This window comes from Manacus candei, unplaced genomic scaffold, assembly GCF_025592945.1.
Source record: "Manacus candei isolate 608988 ecotype Guabito, Panama unplaced genomic scaffold, ASM2559294v1 h1tg000009l, whole genome shotgun sequence".
NCBI lineage: Eukaryota > Metazoa > Chordata > Aves > Passeriformes > Pipridae > Manacus > Manacus candei.
In genome coordinates, this window is record NW_026138057.1 from 8,176,645 (window position 1) to 8,197,421 (window position 20,777).

The 20,777-nt window shown below is 39.8% G+C and overlaps 1 protein-coding gene across 8 annotated transcripts in view; it reads right to left on the bottom strand.

The window, feature by feature from the left end:
* Positions 1-347: 347 nt before the first annotated feature.
* The window catches only part of WT1 (WT1 transcription factor), an 87,605-nt gene continuing 67,175 nt past the window's right edge, over positions 348-20,777 (bottom strand). For 7 of the 8 annotated variants that reach the window (XM_051777294.1, XM_051777297.1, XM_051777296.1 and 4 more), the window contains 5 exons: positions 15,182-15,284; positions 13,668-13,818; positions 6,825-6,914; positions 5,045-5,137; positions 348-1,681 (listed from right to left, as the gene is read on the bottom strand). In XM_051777294.1, coding sequence (XP_051633254.1) covers positions 1,560-1,681; positions 5,045-5,137; positions 6,825-6,914; positions 13,668-13,818; positions 15,182-15,284 — 559 coding nt within the window. In that variant the 3' untranslated portion in view covers positions 348-1,559. The remainder of the gene's footprint in view (positions 1,682-5,044; positions 5,138-6,824; positions 6,915-13,667; positions 13,819-15,181; positions 15,285-20,777) is intronic. The other variant, XM_051777292.1, reaches the window with a different exon arrangement.

Here is a 20,777-nt window from a genome sequence, read left to right on the forward strand (position 1 = left end):
AAGGCCAGTACTGCTATTTATAAATGGGATTTTACTGTTCTATAAAGTTCTTATACAAATCTCACAGGTCGAAAGAGAAGGAATAGTTGGGTAAGAAGACGAACGATTGAAGCAACTGCTTTATAGCACAATATGAAACTTGACACTGTTTTCTGCTGCCAGTATGATTCCCAAGTGAGATGGATAAATTGTGGTCAAGACCTGGACAGGTTAACTAGTGGTCATCAGTGCTGGTGGTACCTTTATATACAAAAAAAAAAAAAAAAAAAAAAAAAGGATACTATTGGACAGGGCATTTGAAATTTAATACCAGACATGAAACAAGACATCTGTTGGACTCTCATTTGTTTCTCTTTGAATGGGCTTTAATTGAAAGCTCAGTGAAAAATGCAGGTTACATTCTTAGTGTTATCCATAGTTTTTAACAGCAACAACATCAGAACAGTGATGCTTCTAATATTTATACACTTTCTAACTGGAGATGTCTAAGAGCAATACATTATCAGATATATATATATACACACAATTTCAAGCAATGAAAAGTAAATAATAAACCCCTCCTCCCAAAACCCTGAAATAATATATTTCCTTACACTAATAATGTCTTTTTCACATATACTTGACAAAGAGTCTTTTTAAGTTACTTATCTTAAGAGTAATCTGTTAATGGAGATCCTGGACCAGCCCCATTAAAAGTTCAGTTTTAAGTTTATACAGCTTGTGAGCCACATAACCAGTGTGGCTTTACATTGTAAACAAATCCCAAATGTCTACAATGATCAGAATTAGTTTTGTGTAAAGGAGATCTATGATAGAATAAATTTAAACAAATACATTAAAAAGAGAGAGAGAAAGGGAGAGAGTTAATTGACAAACAAAACAGTTTTGAGAGATCAATTATGTGATTATTTAAAAAACAAGTTAACTTAATGGTAAGATTCTTATTTTCTGTACAGAGAGGCTCTGGTTCATCCAGCTTTAGCTGCTCTAGAAAGACATCCTTTAAAAAAAGGTTTGATTTGTGAAATTCAAAAGCAGAGCTTCCAACTTTAAAAGCCTGCCCTTTGGCAGTACGAGTACAAAGTTTACCAAAAGTATCTCCGGTGACTGTTCTGTCTCATTTTCTGAGGATAGATGTACCAGCATTTGGAAACCTCAGCATGTGCACAGATGATGTAAGCATAGAACTAACCTTCAACAGGGAGGAATCACCCTATCCACTGCAGGACTTAAAAGGGTACAACAATTTGTACCTGGAAAAGTTCGAGTGAGGATAACACAAAAAAAAAATGGAGACAGACGTGAAGCTAAGAACAGCTTATGGTAATCTTGAAACGGAGGCAATCTTGCTTACTTTTTAACAAAACCACTTATTGAGTAGGAACTTGTGTAACTCCAAATGGAAGACAAGGCTGAGCAGAATCCTACGGTTTAGTTAACTTGTGTCAAATGGGATGCGAAGACAGCTGCAGCTCTCTGACAGAGGTGATCGAAGATGGCTGACAAAGTTTGCAGTAGCTCATAATGTCCCATCTGGTTTATTCACTTGTTTGAACTGTCTAAAGGGCCAACTGCAGCTTAGTCATGTTCCTCTGGTGCATGTTGTGATGACGAACTAATTCATCAGACCTGGCAAATTTTTTTTGACAGCTGGGCCACCGGCAACTGAAAGGCTTTTCACCTGTTAACAAAACACCCTGTTATTAATTGAGCATACAGCTCGTCTGAGACACTGCTATTTTTGTTCTTTCTATGGGGTTGTGAGGAGCTGGGCAGAGCCCCTGTCAGGAGGGAAGGCACCCTGGGCTGTCCTGAGAGGGTGTGGGACTGCCCCAAATTCCCGCTCACGTCAGCGCTCAGTGCTTTCCTACATCTCCCTCAGCTGATGTTTAACAACAGCCTTTTCAGATGATGTAGAACACTTTGCAGTGGTTCATTCCTGAAGAGAGGCCCTTGCTGAACACCGTGTTGCCATGTCTATGCTACTCTTAGCTCTCGAATGAACTAGCTTAAAAGTCACTCTGGCACTCGCACAAGCTTCAGTCGCACCTCGGGCTGTGGTGCAGACATACTGTTAGTCACTGTGAAAACTGTCAGTGACTATTTAGAACTTGACCTCCAGTCAAGGAGAGTTTTTTCCACCTAATTCAATGAGTTTTGGCTGAAGTTCTTTGAAACTGGTGAGTGTAAGTGAATGTGGTAGAAGCCGCAGAGTTCAGCATGAAGTCTGCCGAGCCAGACTCGAAGTTTTCCTCTACTGTCTGAATAAAGTGGATTTGCATCCATAGGAGATGTTAAATGCTCAAAATAGTATTGTTCTAACATTTCCATGAGCATGGTATACACTACAAATGTCTACGAGCAAAGCACATTCAAATTTAACAATAAATTCTATGACTTTCTAGCAGTTTAATCTGGTCTCTTGATTTTCTACAATGTTTAAGTGGAATTTCAGGCTGTGTTTCTGATGCCGCAGGAATGCTGATGGAATGCTTTCATTAGCTCAGAGCAGTGCCTGGTGACTCATGCTTCTTTCTTTCATTTTCTTTCTTTTCCCCTCAAAATAAATGCAATATTTTAAAGTAGATTCAGCTCCGGGGCTGGGCTCTTGCTGTCTACACACCTTGTGCTCTCCAATACACTCGAGACACACTGGGGTGGTACAAGCTCACCCAGACATCTTCTTATTTGCCTCACACTTTGTGCATTTCACAAACATCCACATTCAGGCAAAAGGGGATCTGGGATAATGGTATAAATGTGTATTTCTGTTTGTAAACTCCCATGAGTTATACTTTAGGCGAGGGGGGGGTGCCTAAAATCTATTTTATCCACTTAACACACATGCTGGCAAAAGCAACAACTATCTCACATGAGCACACAAAACAGTACAGCACAAAATTGATCTGGTCAGAGCTGCTGTTTAAAATCACAGATTGTATAAACCGGTCTTTCTTCACCCAAGCAGCATTAGCAAAACCATCCTATGAACTGATGTGAGTTACCTATTGCTGGCCAGTTTTTCATGCACCAACACATTAAGAGGAGCACAGTTTTGCTGTTTCACAAGCAACCCTGATTTTCCTCTCACAACAGGGGAGCAGCAATCTCTATTAGTTCTGTGCTGGGCACAAATTACTTTGTACGGCTTCATGGGACAGATATCAGAAATCACATTTCCATTGCTAAACATGTATATGGATGTATAGAGCTTTCCTCTAATTCATTTTTTTTGCTTTCTACAGCAAAGATTGCTGTCACAGTAAAATTGCTTGTGGGGAATAAAAAACCCTGCATTACTAGCTGAACAAATAATTTGGTAGTTGACTTAAAATTAGGCTGGAATTAGACGGAAGACGCCTGTGCTTTGCTTCATCAAGATTTAACATGGAGCAAGCGAACTTGAGCTCGGTGCTTTGTTGCAAAATTTAGGGGATACAAGAAAGTAAGAGGAATGAAGCTACAGGGCAAGATGGAAATGAAAAATCCCCACCCACCACTCGTGCTCATTGCCCTCAGGACATGTGTATTTTACAGTCAGAGGAGCATGACACATCCAAATGCTGACAGGAGCATCCCCACAGCAGCACCCAGCTGGGCTGCACAGAACCTGCAGGCAGCAATAGGGGCCCTGACCACATGGAGCAAGGAGGAACTAGAACAAGGAGATGAGGTTTACTAGGGAAAAGGAGAGCAAGTTCCTCACTTTAGCTAATCTGGGGTAAAAAAAAATCACTGGAGTCATGCACGTCCTGAGCTGGCAGATCAGTTAGCAATGAAATGTGATGGAGAATGTGGCTTATCCCGGCTTGGCTGGCACGTGACAAACCATGTCTCGCCACTTTGCCTCTCCCAGAACGTTACCTCTTGCTGGTTAAGAAAACATCTTTTCTTCATGCAAATGCACAGAGACCCAGGCCCTGCAGCTCAGCAGGAGACCGTGGGGAGAGCCCAGGAACACGGCTGTGCCCTTTGCCGTGTGCGGACTGCGAGTGTAGATATGGCCATTACGGGAAGCATTTATTTGGCCAGTGCCACAGAAAATGCCATTGGTTCTCAGGTGAATCATTTCCTTTATTAAAATTTCTCTCTTTTATTTTTGAAAGTCTGAAATGTGTGTTTTTTATGGTCCGGAAGAGAAAAAAGAATTCTTAGCGGGGAGAAAAAGATTTTCAGGCTCCTTGTCCATCTGTACAGAGACTGAATTTAAAAGGTTAACACCAGTATAGAAAATCTAATAACATGCCAAAAGTGGTCAGTAAACAATTACTTGGTAAAAACACTGCATACATAGAGGAAGGAACAGAAAATGTCAGTTCACAGGAATAATCTTAAAACTTAAAACTAAAATAGAGGTTGCTGCAGTTGCTTCTTAATGGTGTTTACATTTATGTGAGGGCAGAGTAGACTAAAATGGCCTCCTTTTTTCCCTCCCCCTGTATTTATGTGAAATACTACGGTTTCTACAAAAAAGGCCCTTGAATATTTGAGTAAGCTTTTACTTTAGTGTCTGTCAGTGTGAGTTTGCAAAAGGCACTCCTTTTATCTTCTGGAGAGATTACAGTACAAGCAGCAACAGCAAGAGCTTTGCTGTGCTATCCTGCATTAGGCTCAACTGACACTTAGGAGAAGCATGAGTAGGCACGAATACTTTAGATTACAGACCTTTGGCTGAAGCTAGAATTAAAATTTCTATCTTGTAGGGTTTTTTCAGTAAAGGCAGTAGATCAACTTGACATTTGTGGGCTGAGACCATGACGTTCACTTCATAATAGCTGACAAAATTTATTTTGCCACGCTGAAATTTCTTTAAACATGAAGGAAGAAAGCATAGTTTCCAAAATCAGCTAAATCCCTTTGTGAAAAGTGACTATCATGCTTGGGGAATAGAGTCACACTGAAAAACCAGCACACTCTCAAATTCTTTCTGTCGTTTTGCATATTTAACTCCTGGTTAAGAGACTTTCTAAGCATGTAATATACAACAACATTGGTTTAAAATTAAAAAATAATGAAATATAAATGTGAAGAAAAGTTTACGCACTTGTTTTACCTGTATGAGTCCTGGTATGAGTCTTCAGATGATCAGATCTGGAGAACTTTCTCTGACAGGTTTTACACTGGAAGGGCTTCACGCCTAAGAGACAAAAAAAAAAAAAAAATCTATTTTTATATCCCAACATCTTTTGGAGGGATGGGTGAAATCATATATTTCTGAAATTTCAAAAGCCTGGATTTTTTTGTTGCACTAGTTACTGTAACTGCTCCTCCCTGCTCTGTGCCTACACATTACAGAAACTTAGTCATTAATCAGGCTACCACCCCTTTGTAACCTCATCTTCCAGTGTCTGGGTCTGAAGCATCTGAACATCATAAATAAACACCCACTTACACTGCTGGACTAAGGAGGATCTGCAAATGCTGTTAATCCTGATCCTGTGGTTTGGCACTACTGGTATTGTGTATAAGCAAATATGCCATAAGAGGAATCAAGGTGCAGAAGTACATTTTTATATGCTCCCACCGGGTTTAACTTACTTCACATTTCTACTCTACACAAGTAGACACACAGGTCTTGGGCACTGCTTCACACAGGTGTGTTCTAGCATGCAGTTGCTAAAAATCTATTATGCCAATAGAGTAATTTTACCACCAGCTTTCAGAGGCACTTCCTACATCTCTCGATAACACTGTTTAAGTGAGACAGAACATCTTGCATAGGCAGAAATCCACCTGTGAAGAACTACTACTCACTGAAGAGCAGTGAGTAAACCAATTGCCAGACCAATCCCTGAAATACAGGAGACCCAGACGCAATTTCTTGTTGTGACTCAGAGTACTCTGAAGCCCTTTCTCATGTTCCACACAGCGCCCTCCTAGTTCCACCCCCAGCTAGAGGGCTGGAGCCATCACCATCTCCTCTTTTGTGACTTTGAGAAGGGCAGCTGCCTTCCCTGTCAATGGAAGACCCCCAAGAACTCCTGAAACACTGAACTGGGCTGTCTCATTGGTTTCCAGAGAGTGGTGTACGTGCAAAAGAGAACATACTGAAGTTGAACTGAAGTCACAAGTAGTTTTGGTTGTCTTGGAACATTTCCCCCATTAAATGATTCACCGAGAAAGAGTCTAGCCAGGATCTGGACCCATTGATGGCTGCTGCTGCCCTTCTGCTGGATGTGAACTGCCATGCACTTTCCAGGCTATTTTTGCAACTCAACCAGACAGGTCTTTGATGGTTCTCTCCTTGCTGCTCCTAGAGTCCTTCTGTAGTTGGCAGAATTCAACAGAGGCTTCAGGCTAAGCCTGAGTGGTTTGCTGAATTAGGACCTTAAGCATTATAGCTTAAGGTGTGACTTTTCTTTCTCTACTTCTGCTTTCCACATCTAAGCACACAGCAATACCACAAGCCTTTCAGGTTATGCACATGCACCTATCAGCATTGCCACGTGATTGTTGACACACCAACAGTAATGCTTTTCAGGTTACACATTGGCAACTTTTTCTTGCAGAACTGTTTAGTTTTTAAAAATAATACATTCCCTATATCGGGCATACAGTATGGAGTAGTGTCATTAAGAAAGCTGTTTCAAGAGATGCTGTTAGGAAGTAAAAGTCACCTGTACAACCACAGTAGTGCTGAAAGGTTAATTAAACAAACCAGCCACAGCCCTCTCCTAAAACTAACTTCAGGAATTTGGCACTGTGGGTATTGTGTATGAGCAGACAACATTAGGAAATTAGATATATATTTAGAAGTATACTTTGAGGTCACAATTCACACATAAAGATGAGCTCCAATTAGTAGAGAAGTCTTGTAAACAAACCTGTGTGTCGTCTTTGGTGCCGTTTGAGTTGGTCTGAACGAGAAAATCTTCGTTCACAGTCCTTAAAATCACACTGATAAGGTTTTTCACCTGTAAAGGAAAAACAGTTTATCAGAAAATGTGACTAAGTAAGTGAATATGTCAACTAGAATCAGAAGATGAAACCTGTTGCTCTGAAAGTCTTCTCTCTCTATAGCAGTCTAGTGGTAGACCAGGCTTTAAACATAAAACTCTGTTGGAAAGGCTGGCACAATTCTACTGCATTGACACTGATACCAAATCTGCTCATTCTAAGAAAATAGTTTATTAGGTTAAAGCTACAAAAAAATTTCAGATTGCATGTTTTTTTAATTTTTTTTCTGCTGGAAAAGAACAGGAATCTCTTGGTTTGTATTTCTGTAAAAACCACATTAAACCCTTTCCACCTGTCTCAGTAATACATCTTTTGTACAAAGGATCAACTTCTAGTTTGCTCTAAATTGGATTTAAAGCAAAAACTAAACAAATTACATCCATGTAGATGGCACTAAATTAACTGCACTAAATTAATTAAAAGAAACTGAGCAAAATTCAACCACAGAAAAATGCACATTCTTCCCCAAAACACAAATAAGGTTTCTTCCATAAAGTACTATTAAATAGAAATTCTTATGTAGCTGCATGGATCCCACAGTCAAGGCTATGAATTATTCCAAAGCCTCATGTACATATAAACTCTTCCCCTCCTCCCATCCAGGTCAGCAGAGATTCCCAGGGTGGGTTTTCTCTGGGACGAAAAGTGAGATTCTGAATTATTTAGAAAATGAAATCCCTACAAGCTAGTCTCAAATGAACATGGTTTTCAATGCAAGGGACTTCACCAACCACATAAACATGCAAAAAGAAATGCAGCAACCAAGGAGTTTGGGGAAAAAGGGAAATACTGCCAGCAGGTAGCAAAGCACAAAGTTGGCGAAATTTGGCCAGCACAAACCAGAACAACTGCTGTTATAGGAGGAGCTGTATGATCCTTCAGATCTGATTCACATCTAAGACTAAAGTCCCTTTGCACAGCACTGAAATCCTGCCAAAGCCTCAGATACAATTACATTTATTCCTACATAAAGCCTGGTTACAGTGCCATAGCACAGAGGCCTCAGCACAAGCAGTAATGAAACATCTCCCACTGCAAAGCTGGGAGGATCCCAGGCTTTATCTGGAAGGTACACACAAGTGCAGCTGGGACCTGCTTTGTCTACTGTGGGAAGCTGAGATGTAAACCAAAGGTTCAGTAGGAAGCACCTACAGAAAAACATCAGCTGAAGTGGTTTATTATTAAATCAGTGGGTTTAATCTCTCTCTGTATAATTTTAAAAACACATCGGTTTGATAAATGTTCATTGCAAATGTCTACATTTCTGATTCTACTATGATGAGGAAATGTATTCTGGTTTCACTGGTATTCCAAGTTTTGTTTAAAGCAGAGGCCTTCCAATCCAGGTGACAAGGAATAAGCAGCATATTAAGGAGAGCATTCCAAATTCATACCGCTATAGCTGAAATCAAAACAAGCTAACTTCCTGTGACAGTCACCCAAAGGAGTTTTACTGATTCTCAGACCTAGGTGTGGACAATTTCCATGTCTGCTGTGCTTAATTTATTAGCATGAGAGATTAAAGTTGCCACAGGTGTTTGAAATAGTTCCATACACTTTGACCGCAAGGACTCCCTGGGGGGGGGCCTGCTTTTCAGAAACCACTTACTTCCAAGGAATTCAGCCCTTTGGCAGATTTAAGAGGGGGAATGTCAGCAGAGCAGAATGCAGTGACAGGATGATTGTCTGCTAATTGCAATATAAACGCAAAAGATGGTTAAGGAAGTATTTGAATAAAACAGCATAGTGGGTCTGATGGCACACACATGAAAGTATTTCTTTAAATACTTTGAAAAACAGTCTTGATTAAATTAAAGACAAATTTAACAAAATGTTTACATAGGGATGTGATGACAGTGCGTGGAAAACAAAAAGCAAATAAACGAAAAGAGGCACAACATTTGGACAGAAATCCTAATTTCCCTTTCCTTCTACATCTTCCATGTCAGCTAGTGCCAAGCAAAATGCCTGCCAAAGCTGTCATATGCCTGTAGCTCCCTCAAGTTTCATCAGAACAGGACAACAGAAATGTCCCAGATTAGAGAAAGCCTGTTAGTACCTCATTAAATTCCTATACCGAGAGAGGTTAGAGCACTGTTTAGTTTCCCCAGGCCTATTAAAGCCTCTTCAGTAAAAGACTCGAGTCTCTTTACTTGTGAAAATATCCCATAATGCTGTCACATTCTCATGTGACCACATACAATTTCAAAATAAAACAGGAGATGCAGATGAAGCTTCACCAGCCCTTCCCTCTGGGACTTGAAGGCTTCTGTGATTACTTACATTACTGAAAGAGGGCACACAAAAGAAAGGCCAAACTTGGTGCATAATGAAATAGCAAAGATGAGAGAGGATAGAGGGAACAGCAGATCTTTAACATTTAGCAAAATACTTCCAAAAAAATAAAGCTCAACCATTGCAGAACAAGTGCGAATCGACCTTTGCACATATTGCAATAAATGCTTCTAATAAAATAAACTTATTTGCTCAAAAATAGATAACCTGAACGAGGGGAAGGGTCCACATTTTCTCCAGTGCAAATGCATGGGAAAACAGAAAATCCTACTGTTGTAGCAGTTGCACAAAATATTCATAGTCATTGCTTTTAATTAGGGAGTTCTGCAAGAGCAAAAGCCCATCACTAACAAGAAAACATGAGGAGTGGAGGCTGACTTTGAAACCAGAGACTGACTGCAAGTGTGAATGAGAATCTGATGGTTGGTCTATTCTTCCTTCACCAGTTTAAGCCCATTTTCTTAAATAAGTATACCCACCTAATCAAACAAGCACAGCCTCATGATCACAACTTTGCCTCGGTAATACAACATTTTTTTATTCAGTATAATTTGCTTTAGCAAACTTAGATAAAATGTATGTTTATTTATTTAGTAGGAAGCCTCTACAGATAACATTTTCTGTCATCTTCACACCATAGTTCAGCTGTGACATGTCATTACTGTGCTGAAACTATCTTGCATTTTAAATTCAAAAGTATTCTTATTTTACTCTGTAGAAATCACAGCCTAAAAGCAGTCCATGCTGGGTGAGGCCAAAGGCCCATCTACTTACATCTCCCAGAGCTTCAGAAATTCACCACCAAGACCTGAGTCCCCTACCACATAAAGGACAACCTTCCTGATCTACAGATTCTCATACTTCACTGTAGAAGCTCATACCTGCAGTTGAGCATATTTAGGCAAAAGAATAACCCTGGCAGAGTATATTTCCTCTGCAAACATGCTTAGCTCTGTGTTAGAAGAAATCTAGTTTTTCCAGTGAGTGGCACTAAAACCAAAGGGTCTCTGGCAAGAATGCTGATGTTTCCACCACAAGTGAAATTTATGGAGGTCTAGACATCAATTTGTTTCTGAAAGGAAGTGTCTGAAGTCTGCCACAGAATGACAACTCACATTATTTGCTGTACTGTTGAAAAGTTAGATGTATTTTTTGCATTTCCTTTCAGGGGCCTATCTGCTGCAGTAAAATAGAGCGAGATAAGAAAAAAGCTTTTTTGGCTGTACATGTTTCAATAAAGGCATTGTTGAGAATGAATAAGCAGTCTTGGAGGGTACAAAATGTTAACATATTTTCAAATGAGGCTGTTTGAAACTTTGGGGAAAACTGATTATAGAATTCAACTTTGTGTTTCAGGGCCTTGTTTGGTTTTGCAGTGATGCAACTGGTGAAGAATGGAAGATCTGATGAGCCAGTCTTTGTATGTATCTATTACAGAAAAAAAAAAAAAAAAAGGTAACCTAGAGCAAACATTATTCTGCAAAGATAATATCTGTTGGTTTAATATTAGATATATGTAACAGCTTGTTTTCAAATCACGTGTTCATAATTTTAAAACCTGACCTACCACTACACTGAGATACTTTAAGGTGGAAGAGCTCCAAACCCATGAGTGAATCCAGGACCACCTTACAGGAGGAGCAGTAAAATTTTATGTTGGCTAAGGAGAGGTATACCAAACACAACCCAATTATCCTCCACTTCAGCTGACTTTTGACAGCTCCCCTGATTTTAGATTGGCTCTCCAGGATTCTTCTCCATCGAAACAATGGAACAGAAGAGGAAGAGACACATCCTTTTGTTTATTAAGAATATTAGGTGTTATGGTTGCCAACTGCTTTCTGCCTAACAGGCTAATTCCACCAAGCCCAATTTCTTTACCTAGTAGAGAACTCTAGAACTGGGGTTTGGAGTTCATTGGGTTACAAACAGAAAGATGATCAGAGAGCCCAAGAGACACCCATATAATTACCAACATAAACCAACAGCCTCACTGGAGTCATACTGGCCTCTTAAGGCAGCCCCTGCCATACAGAAACAGCAGAGGGAGAAAAGAAAGAAGGTGCAGAGAAGTGTGAACTGTATCTACCATAACTGGTATCAACAAGACACATTCTCCATAGTGATGACTGATCTGCCCTCGGACAAAACTGGTTTACAAATTTTGCTTTTCAAACCAGGGTTAGAAAAAGACGTGGAGTTACAAAGGAGACTGGAAATGGATTTGCATCACAACAGTCAGTTCAACTGCCCTGAAGAACATGGGACTGGAAATGACCATTATGGCCACTAAGTCCAGACCATCCACACACCAAGCAGCCAAGAAAATATGTTAACTCAGAAATGTTCGCAGACTACCCACTCCAGATGCTCCCTTACAGCATAGTTCACCAAGCACTCCCAAAACTAGGACTAAGAACACAGCAAGAGACAGGAAATGCAGGGCATCATAATCTAAGCCTCTACAGCAGCTGGGAATTTGGCAAGTAAAATTTCCAGATCATAATAATAGGAAATGTCTAGTGCCCATACAACAGGTTGAGGACAAAATCCTGCCAGCTGATAAAGGGAAGAGCTCCCTTATAATCCTAAATCTGAATGCATCAGCCAGGCAAGTAACTCAAGCAATTTTCACACCAGCAGTGCATCATCCCTTGCTTCCTCTGTTTAGCTGCAATCAACCCTAAAATCTTGCATAGCAATGTTTGTATCAGCAAATACAAGCTTTGCAAAACAAGTCGGCCTCTTACGGAAAGTAACTTGAAAAGATTTGAGAAATAAATAAGTTTTACTGTCAACATATCAAAATGCTTGGACAGAAAGGTCTGGGCCCCACCTGTACAGAAAAGACATTTGAAGGGAAAAAACTGTCTTTCCTCTAACCTGTTCCACTACAGCATAAACCAAGTGTGGGGCATGTATGACCTCAAAGACAATGGGAGAAGCCTCTCTAGGGGTGTTAGACAGCCATAGGCATATCCCCAATGTCTTTTGGGGCTTTTGTGACTCTACAAGCCTAGATTGTATGTGGTATAATTCTGAAAACCTTCTACAGCTAAGGAAAAAAAATAAAAATATATAAGTTGAAGTCCTTGTGATTCATCCAGAAATAACATTGTGAAAGCCAAGCAACTAAATGGAATAAAATACAGGACCAGAACAACTAATGACCGTTAAAATACAGAGTAAATCAATTGAGGAATGTAAGAAAAAGTGATTAGGATTAAAATTCAGAGCTGGTTAGGCATACAGCAGAAACACTGAATGCAAAAGATCTCTAAATTTTCTTGTTTCCAATTTATTTACAGAAAATAGAATAGCATTTCTGCAGACCTCTGTCTCTAAAGATGAAATCGCACTTACAATCTAAATTATCTTGAATGTTTAATCTGAGCAATACTGAAGATGGCTATCAGAATATTTTGACACTTGCCCATTCAGAAATTAGAAGTGCTTTGTGTTCATTTCTCACCTGTAAGTATTTTATGCAATTAACTAACCACATGATCTCCAAAAGCAAAAGTTTGCAACTATCTTTTATGAAATATTTGACAATCTCTTAGGTCACTGCAGCATGGACTGCCCTTCTGTTCTCTCTTTCATCCCTTAGACTTTCTGGCGTATCAATGGCTAACAGAACATCTGAATTCACAGATTTTATCCACAGATTTCTAGATTAGCACAGAAAGAACTGTATAAATAAAAATATGAGAGGCAATCCAAAAAAATTCGTAAGGATCATATCTAAAGACATATCATAATTTTACATGTCCAACAGTATAAATCTTCCAAAAGGGGAAATAACTCTGCTCTCTGGCAAGGTGCAGAAGAGCATTTGATTTCCACATTTTGAGCTGTAATTTTTATTGCCTGAACTCAGAGAGAATCCAGACCTTAGCCTACAAAGGAATGGTTTCAGGCTCAGTTTTTCATGGAAAGATCCCATAGCCAGGAAGCTATTTGCCAATCTCTGCCTCCACCCCCCCAACCAGAAAAGGCTTACCCAGGAGAACAAGAGGATGTTAAATGTCTAGATTCCTCTTGCAGAAGAAGCTTCTTAATAGTCAACATTAAATAAGATTTGGGGCAAGATTCAATGTTCCCAAATGAGGAGGAAAAGAAGGAAAAAAATCAAAGGGGAAAACAACTCATAGCCCTAAATGATGCCCTGTAACAGCAAGGGAGGGAGGGAGGTGAGCCACTTGCTGTCAGTGGTGCTCTGTGTTTTTCTTCACTAGATTCAGAGGCTCTTCTGCATCCAAAAGAGGGATTGCCCAGAGGACAGAGGACGTAGGCACTCCTCTGACAGATTCTCACGGTTCCCTGACCTGGCAGTTCACTTCTTGCCCCCTATGCTATTTTAAAACCCCCCTGCCCACCTTGCTGTGCAGTGCTGCCCCGTGATTTCTACCCACCAGTGTGCTTTCTGCTGTGCATCTGCAAGTGGGACAACTTGAAGTATCTCTTGTTACAGCCCGGGTAGGCACACATGAAGGGACGCTTCTCATTCGTCTCACTCGCCGATCGGACAATGGTTGGAGCGACTCCTGGCACCCGCCGGACATCCTGCAGTGACAGAGACCTGCTAATGCAACCTGTGTGTTTTCCAGCTCCTACTTAGCATATTCAAAGACAAACAATCAGAGGCACTTCGCCAGGACGAAGAGATACTTACACAGATCACACTGTAAACAGGCAGTTTTATTTGATTCTACATTAACGATCTGCAACCTTATCATACCTTAATCTGTTCTCTGCAGAGTATCACAGTTATTTGAAGGTGAAATACAGTGAACTCAGTGAATTCTCTCACCAATATTTATGTGTAATGGCTCACACTGTGGCCTCCTGTATAGCCACACAATCCTGGCAGAACTCTTACTGGCATAGGAAATAGTTTTAAGCTTATACCAGATAAAAGCATGAGCCAGAGTATTACTATCCTCTTTATTTTAAATGCTCATATGAAGTTAAAGGACAAGGAAAGTAATGTCTTGGATTAATACAACCTGATTATAAACAAAACAAAAACAATTGTCTAGGTGGAGCTGATGAATAGTTCGGCCTTAATGCATTTTGGCCACTGTCACAATGTTCCATCAAAGATGATCTCCTCCTTCTGGGACAATTAACTTCCTTAAACAATGTCAGCCACTTACTTTTATTCACTCAACAAAAGCTGGCTCAGGAACCTGTTTCTGAGAGCTTGACATGGAATAATGACTTGCTAAACTATACAGAAAAGGAAAAGGAGAAAAGATGCTATCTAAAAACACTGATGTACGTTGACAACACAGAGCAAGAAGAGACAGATATTCTGTAATGACTTTGCCATCAGTTTTAAGAAGGTATATCTTTTACAGTGGTATTTATTAGTGATATGACTGTCTCAGAAAGGAGGAAATTAACTCCTGTGAATGGTAAATTCCTTCCAAATACTCACTAATTACTTAGTCATTAGGACACGATCACATATTCTAATTTGTTTTAAGGAAATACGCTTAAATTAGTAAAGTTTCAGAGATACATAAAAGCAAAATGTCATCTAACAGTTTCACACATATACAGTTATCAGACACAGTCCACTGCAACCACAGAAGCTCCACAGGGTCAGAGTGATTGGAGCCAGAAGCTGGAAAGGGGATATAGTATGTTTGGGACCATCCTGAGAAGGATGGAAGGAATATTGCCATGCAGACGTAACTTTAGAAGAAGAAATGAGGAATTTTAAATGACTGTGTCAGAAAGAAATCTTAAGTTATAGTTCAATGGCTTCGGTGAAGCCAGGACATTTACATAAAGCATTTCTTGGTAACCCAGGGAAACCACAAATCAAGGATGGATTTATAAATACCAGTGAAACAGTAAATTAACACTATAAACAGGCAGTAGTTTTACTTTCCAAAGGAGAATGCCCTACTGTACTCACTTGTATGCCTCTGAAAACTCCATGGGTGTGTATTCTGTATTGGGCCCCACAGCTGTATAACATGGGAGCACTGTGGTTCTCATTTTCATATCCTGCTGTATGGCTGCAAATAAAGAGGGGAATAATGGGAAAATTAAATATTTTTCAGTACCCAGCTCCAGGTGAGAGGTTTCATTTCTTACATCAGTGATAACATATGCAGAGTTCCCTTTTATAGCCATAATATCCAAGTTCAAATTCAATTCACCAAAGGAAACCCGCTCTGCCTTCAGATGGATCTGCTCCCACTGGCACAATACACTGACTCCATACATACATCTATTAGTATCCATCAAGATAGTCCAGAAAAAAAGAAAAAAGAAAAGAAATTGTCATGATTTAAACTCTGATGTATTTCCACAAAGATTTTAGGTTAGAGGGAAAAATTCACATAGCAGCACAACAGTGTCATGTGCACATGTACACATTATTTATCAGTTAAATGTGGGGCTGGCTATTGCTAATATCTTTTGGAATGAGCAAAATGCCTCAAGTTTCACATTAAGTGCAGTGGATTTTTGTCAGCACCTCATGACTCAGATATTACCAGATACTACCAAGAAAGTGATGACATTTATAAGAATAGCAGTCATGTACTCATAAACAGAGATTACAAATCAGTGTCTAAACTATTTATTCCACATATCAGCTTGCAGGATGCACTACAAATTAACCCTTTATAAAAATAAAATAAAATAAATTAAAAAAAAATAAAAAAAAACCAGTCTATCCCTACTAGGTACAAATTTTCAAGATTTCTCACGCAACACACTAATTTTCAAAATTTGCAACTTTTGCTATGTTTCGTGTGTGTCACAGCCATATGTTTCATCTAATTCTGTTCTTCAAAATCCTGTGTGCTCCTGTCCAGAATGCTGGAACATCGCTGTGTTTCCTGTTTGCAGCCTTCTTAATGTCAAAATTCTGTAAATACATCTAGGTTTTATGTTTGAATGAGTATGTTACATTAATGTGTACATTATCACATGTAGATATATATATTGGCAGTGGTAAGTGTACATGTTTTACACAACACTAGAAATTAGAAAGTGCAGAACAAAGCCCAAGGGCACACATCTAGGGACAAAGATGGATATGTAGGATGTTATCCCAGTCTTTGCCAAATGCTTGCAATAGCAATTTGAAGGGGTCCCTGAGGCCCAGACTCTCATTTCACTGGTCCTTCCTTTCTCTTCGCTCAAAGTTCATGTGCAGAGAGCAGAATTACAAGGAATTTTTAAACCTCTTAAGTGATTTGCAGAACAGGCAGTGGGACTGGAACATGGGACACGTCTAAAGGGTCTGTGAACGTCGGTAAGGAGGAGGGGAGCAGTGTTTGTGAGCAGCTCTGGCTGCAGTGGGTGGGTTGTGCTCCTCCTCACTCGGCCCCACAGCGACTCGCTGGCTGCCACTTGGCAAGTGGGTTCCCTGGGGTCTATTCCTTTGCTGCTTTACACCACCAGCTTCAAATCCTGGCTCCACCTGACTATTCAAATCACAGCCTACACCTTTTGGGAGGGTATGCTCTGTTTATTTCAATTTTAAGCAGTAAACAGGTGATCATAATGAAATAAGTTATAGAGGGGTGGCAAGAAAGTATCTCTGATCTGTAGTAATGTCTGTAATAATAGATAAAGAAGATGTCATTATCTGATTTAAATGGATTAAACTCTTCTGTAGATATGCACCATGTCCAAATAAATAGGGTCTCCTCTCTCCCTAGGGCCCAGATGTGGCCTTTTGCATCCTAATAAAAGTCACAAATTACCATTTGCTGTTATCATTTGCTGTTACCATTTGATCAGTTCAGGTTCCCCCCCCAAGCATCAATTTTTCCTCTCTATTTAAAGGCAGCAAGTCTGTACATGTTAAAAAGAAAAAGGGGAGGAGGAAGGATGTTGAAAACACCCAACATGTGGTGATACACCTGTTGATCACAAATTACACAGTGCATTTTAAAACAGAAATGAAATGAGAACTACCATCGACAAGGAGGAAGTTCTGCAGCAGAAGCTATTGCTGATCTGTAACACAGCAGTAATCAAGGGTAAATATGAACTTCAGCATTGGTCACCCTGAGTAACCGTGTACCCTCCCATTCCCACCTGTCCTAACAACCTTAAACACTACAATAAACAACAGACAGAAAGTCAGATAAGAGGAATTCCCAGGAGAAGCAGGAATATGCAGTAAAAGCTCACACCATAAAACACAGCCCCGCTTTCCCTCCAAATTCTCATGGTTTTCATCTTTCAGTGATAACCTCTCTTGTAAAGACCAGTCAGTTCTGAAATAATTCCTCCCAGGAATAAGAAACAGAACAAAGACCCTGACTCTGCCCTAAGGAATGGCTCTATGAAGGAGAGGTATCCTCCAGATGATCTCTATCTCAATTTTTATTGCACATTTGGGAAGACTTCCTCAACATTCAGCCTCTTACATATTTCCTCACGTTATTTCTAGTTATACTTCATTGAAACTGTACATACAACTGCAAAGCTGTGAAGATTAAAACCTGTTTTCTGAGCCTCTAGACTCATAATATACTAAGTCCTTAACCAGCTCCCTAGGAGAGACACTTTAATAATCAGGAGCCCTAATTCTCATTTAATATTGGGCACATTTCCATCAGCTTTGGCTGGTACTCAGCGTGGCCATATGGATGATGACAGCAAAATGGATCATGAGAGATTTCTTGGTTAAAATACTGTTTATTCATTATGAAGCACTAAGGAATAATTTGACCTTTGGGGAGATAGGAATTAACAGGTGGATATTCTTTCCAGCCAGTGGGAAACTGGAACACTGAAGGAGGAGTTCTCACAAACCATGCCTACAACACTGCTCCCTTGAACCTCAGCCTTCACTCTGCATCAGAAGTAAACTCATTGTGAAAGATAATTCTTCTTCTCCCTGCCTCTTTACTCCATGCATCCATGATGTATGCCCCAAAATGTGCACCACAGTTGGCACAGTTGGCTTGTTTCATATGGCTGCAACTTATATACTATAATAAAAGCAGGGATAGAAGAACCGATATAAATCTAAATACATTATTAAACTCAAACACCCACTTGATTGCACGCAAGAGACAATGAGCAGATGCAGTGCCACAAACATGAGCAATACAAGTAACTGATGAATTTATATCTGCAGTACATTAACTAAATGGAAATCTCCAGAGGGTAGGACATTTCTTAACTTTCACCTTTTCTGGTTGGACACTCTGTGTTTAACCAGGCAAAGAGACAACGCCTTAAACACTTAGGGCACCAAATCTATACATATAATAATGAATAATTATCCTGATAGACTCCCAGGATTAGATGACAGTCTAGATCTCCACCAAAGCACATGCTCTCTCTCAGCAGGACAGGCTGCTCAGACAACACCACAGCAGGCCTGGAGAACTGCCAGCGGAGCCACTCGCTGCCCTGCTGCAAGTGCACTCTGAGAGCACAGCCAGAGCTCCTACACTGTGCCTTGCCCTGCTCCAAGGGCTGAGCAGCCCCCAGGAGAAGTCAGCTAAAGCCAGGGGCATGATCAGGGAGCAAACAGTTGAATTAACCAAAAAAATGAAAAAAAAAAAAAAAAAAGAAAAATAGAAAAATCCCCAGTAAGGCCCAGAGTTACAGTCAGGAGAGACACTACACTGATCCCTCCACAGGTCCTAAGTGGACTCAAAACTAAGCAAGGCCAGATGCAGCCAAACTGGCCTGCCAGGATCCAACACAAATTTTTGTTTGAGCAAGGACTGGAGGATTTGGCCTCACTGTCCAGTTCTGCCTTTGCTTGTAAATATACAGCTCCCTTTAACTTCAACGGGAACTGCACAAGGGCAGAACTGGACTATAAATATTTAGAGTTCGGGTTAGTCAGTGAAAAAAGGACTCGGTGTATTTTATTCTCTGGATCTAGACAGCCAGAAACAGACCTGGAAACACAGCCATAAAATGTAATTCTAGATAACTGGGAAACAAAGGCTGATACTTACACAACACGGAATGCTAAGGAAAGGCTCTGTTTTGTAGAGCATTTAAAGGGCTTGCATTTACCATTAGCCCAGCAAATCCTTAACACTCGGAGAGTAGCTCTTTTAAAATGATTAATCTCCAAGTTGTACAGATTGTACAAAGATTAATAAAAATGAAGGTTTTACAGATGAGAATGTGTGATGAAAAACAGAGCAGCTTTAGAGAGTTGTATCAATTTGAGTGGTTATAAAAAAAACCTCATAAAAGATGACATTCTAATCTGAATATTTTAAAAAATAATCAAGCTGCAATTTCTCTCTCACACCATTTTTACTTTGTTAGACTGAAATTGCCTGTCTAATGTATAAAGCAGTTACAACTTAATCTGAAGAGTTAAGCTTTTTATTATTATTTCATAAACCAAAAAAGGGAAGCTTTAGGGCACACTGAGGAGAGTCAGAAAATTTCAGATGAAATGTGAATACACATTGATTCATGAGATTCAGACTTGGAAGAATAAAAAAAAGCCAGAAAGCAAGATTACATAAAACAGGCACCACATTAAGCCTCAATTTAATTGTGTTTCAGTGCAGGAACAGGAATTTTAGGGTTTAGAAACAGAGCCAAAAATGAGGCAAAGTGAGGGTGTGGGCTAGTGCCGTTGATAACAGAACATAAAGGAAGAGAAGTAGAGCTAATTCCCTCTGCTAAAATATTTACCATCCTAGCACCCTGGGAAAAATAAGTATGAAGACAGCAAAAAGATTCTGATTAGTTATATAGAAGATTCTGTTTCTGCCTGGTTTTTGTCTAACGCTATTACAGAGGGTGGAGTATAAAGCTGCATTTTTATCTGTACTTTCCAAGGCAAAGGAATATTAAAAAACACGATTTCACAGATAAGAGCTCTTCTGCCATCTTCAGTGAGAGAACTAGCTGGCTGATGAAAGGAAGGATCTGGATTTTCAGGGGATCTTAGTATTTCTGACTTCAGTAGTCTCTCTTTGGTTTGACCTGAGTGGAATCAGGATTTTACCCAACACTTACTTTCAAAATGAGAGCCTCAACTATAAGTGGGAAAGGATCAATTCAGTATTACAGTAGGTTATTGTCCATTTCCAGTTCATCTTGACTGCAGAACTGAACCTAAGCAGGAAGTTTTCCACCTCAAAATTTTACTAATAATACCACCAAAGCTAAACATAAAAGCTTTTGCAATTCACTCCTAAACAAAACAACTCCTAAACTCACTGTCTTGTTTTAGATGCAGTTTAAAAGTGTTCTGCAGAGAGCACACCTAGTATGTCTTCCAGTGAGTGTGAGAAAACAGCAATAAATATCAATTTCCATGGAACATGCTGAGTATTTAACACCCAAGCAAAACTAAAAGGGGAAAACCAACATTTTGTCTGGTTATGCACTCAATTTCAGATGACTGTGGGAAATATGGATCAAAACTTCTTGCTCGAGCAGCTGAAGAGACAATTTTGTCAAGTATTGCTGTTGGGAACGTAGCTACACTTCTTGTCAACCATGCCATATCATTTCCTGCTTGTTATCAGTTATTTTCATGTCACTTTTAT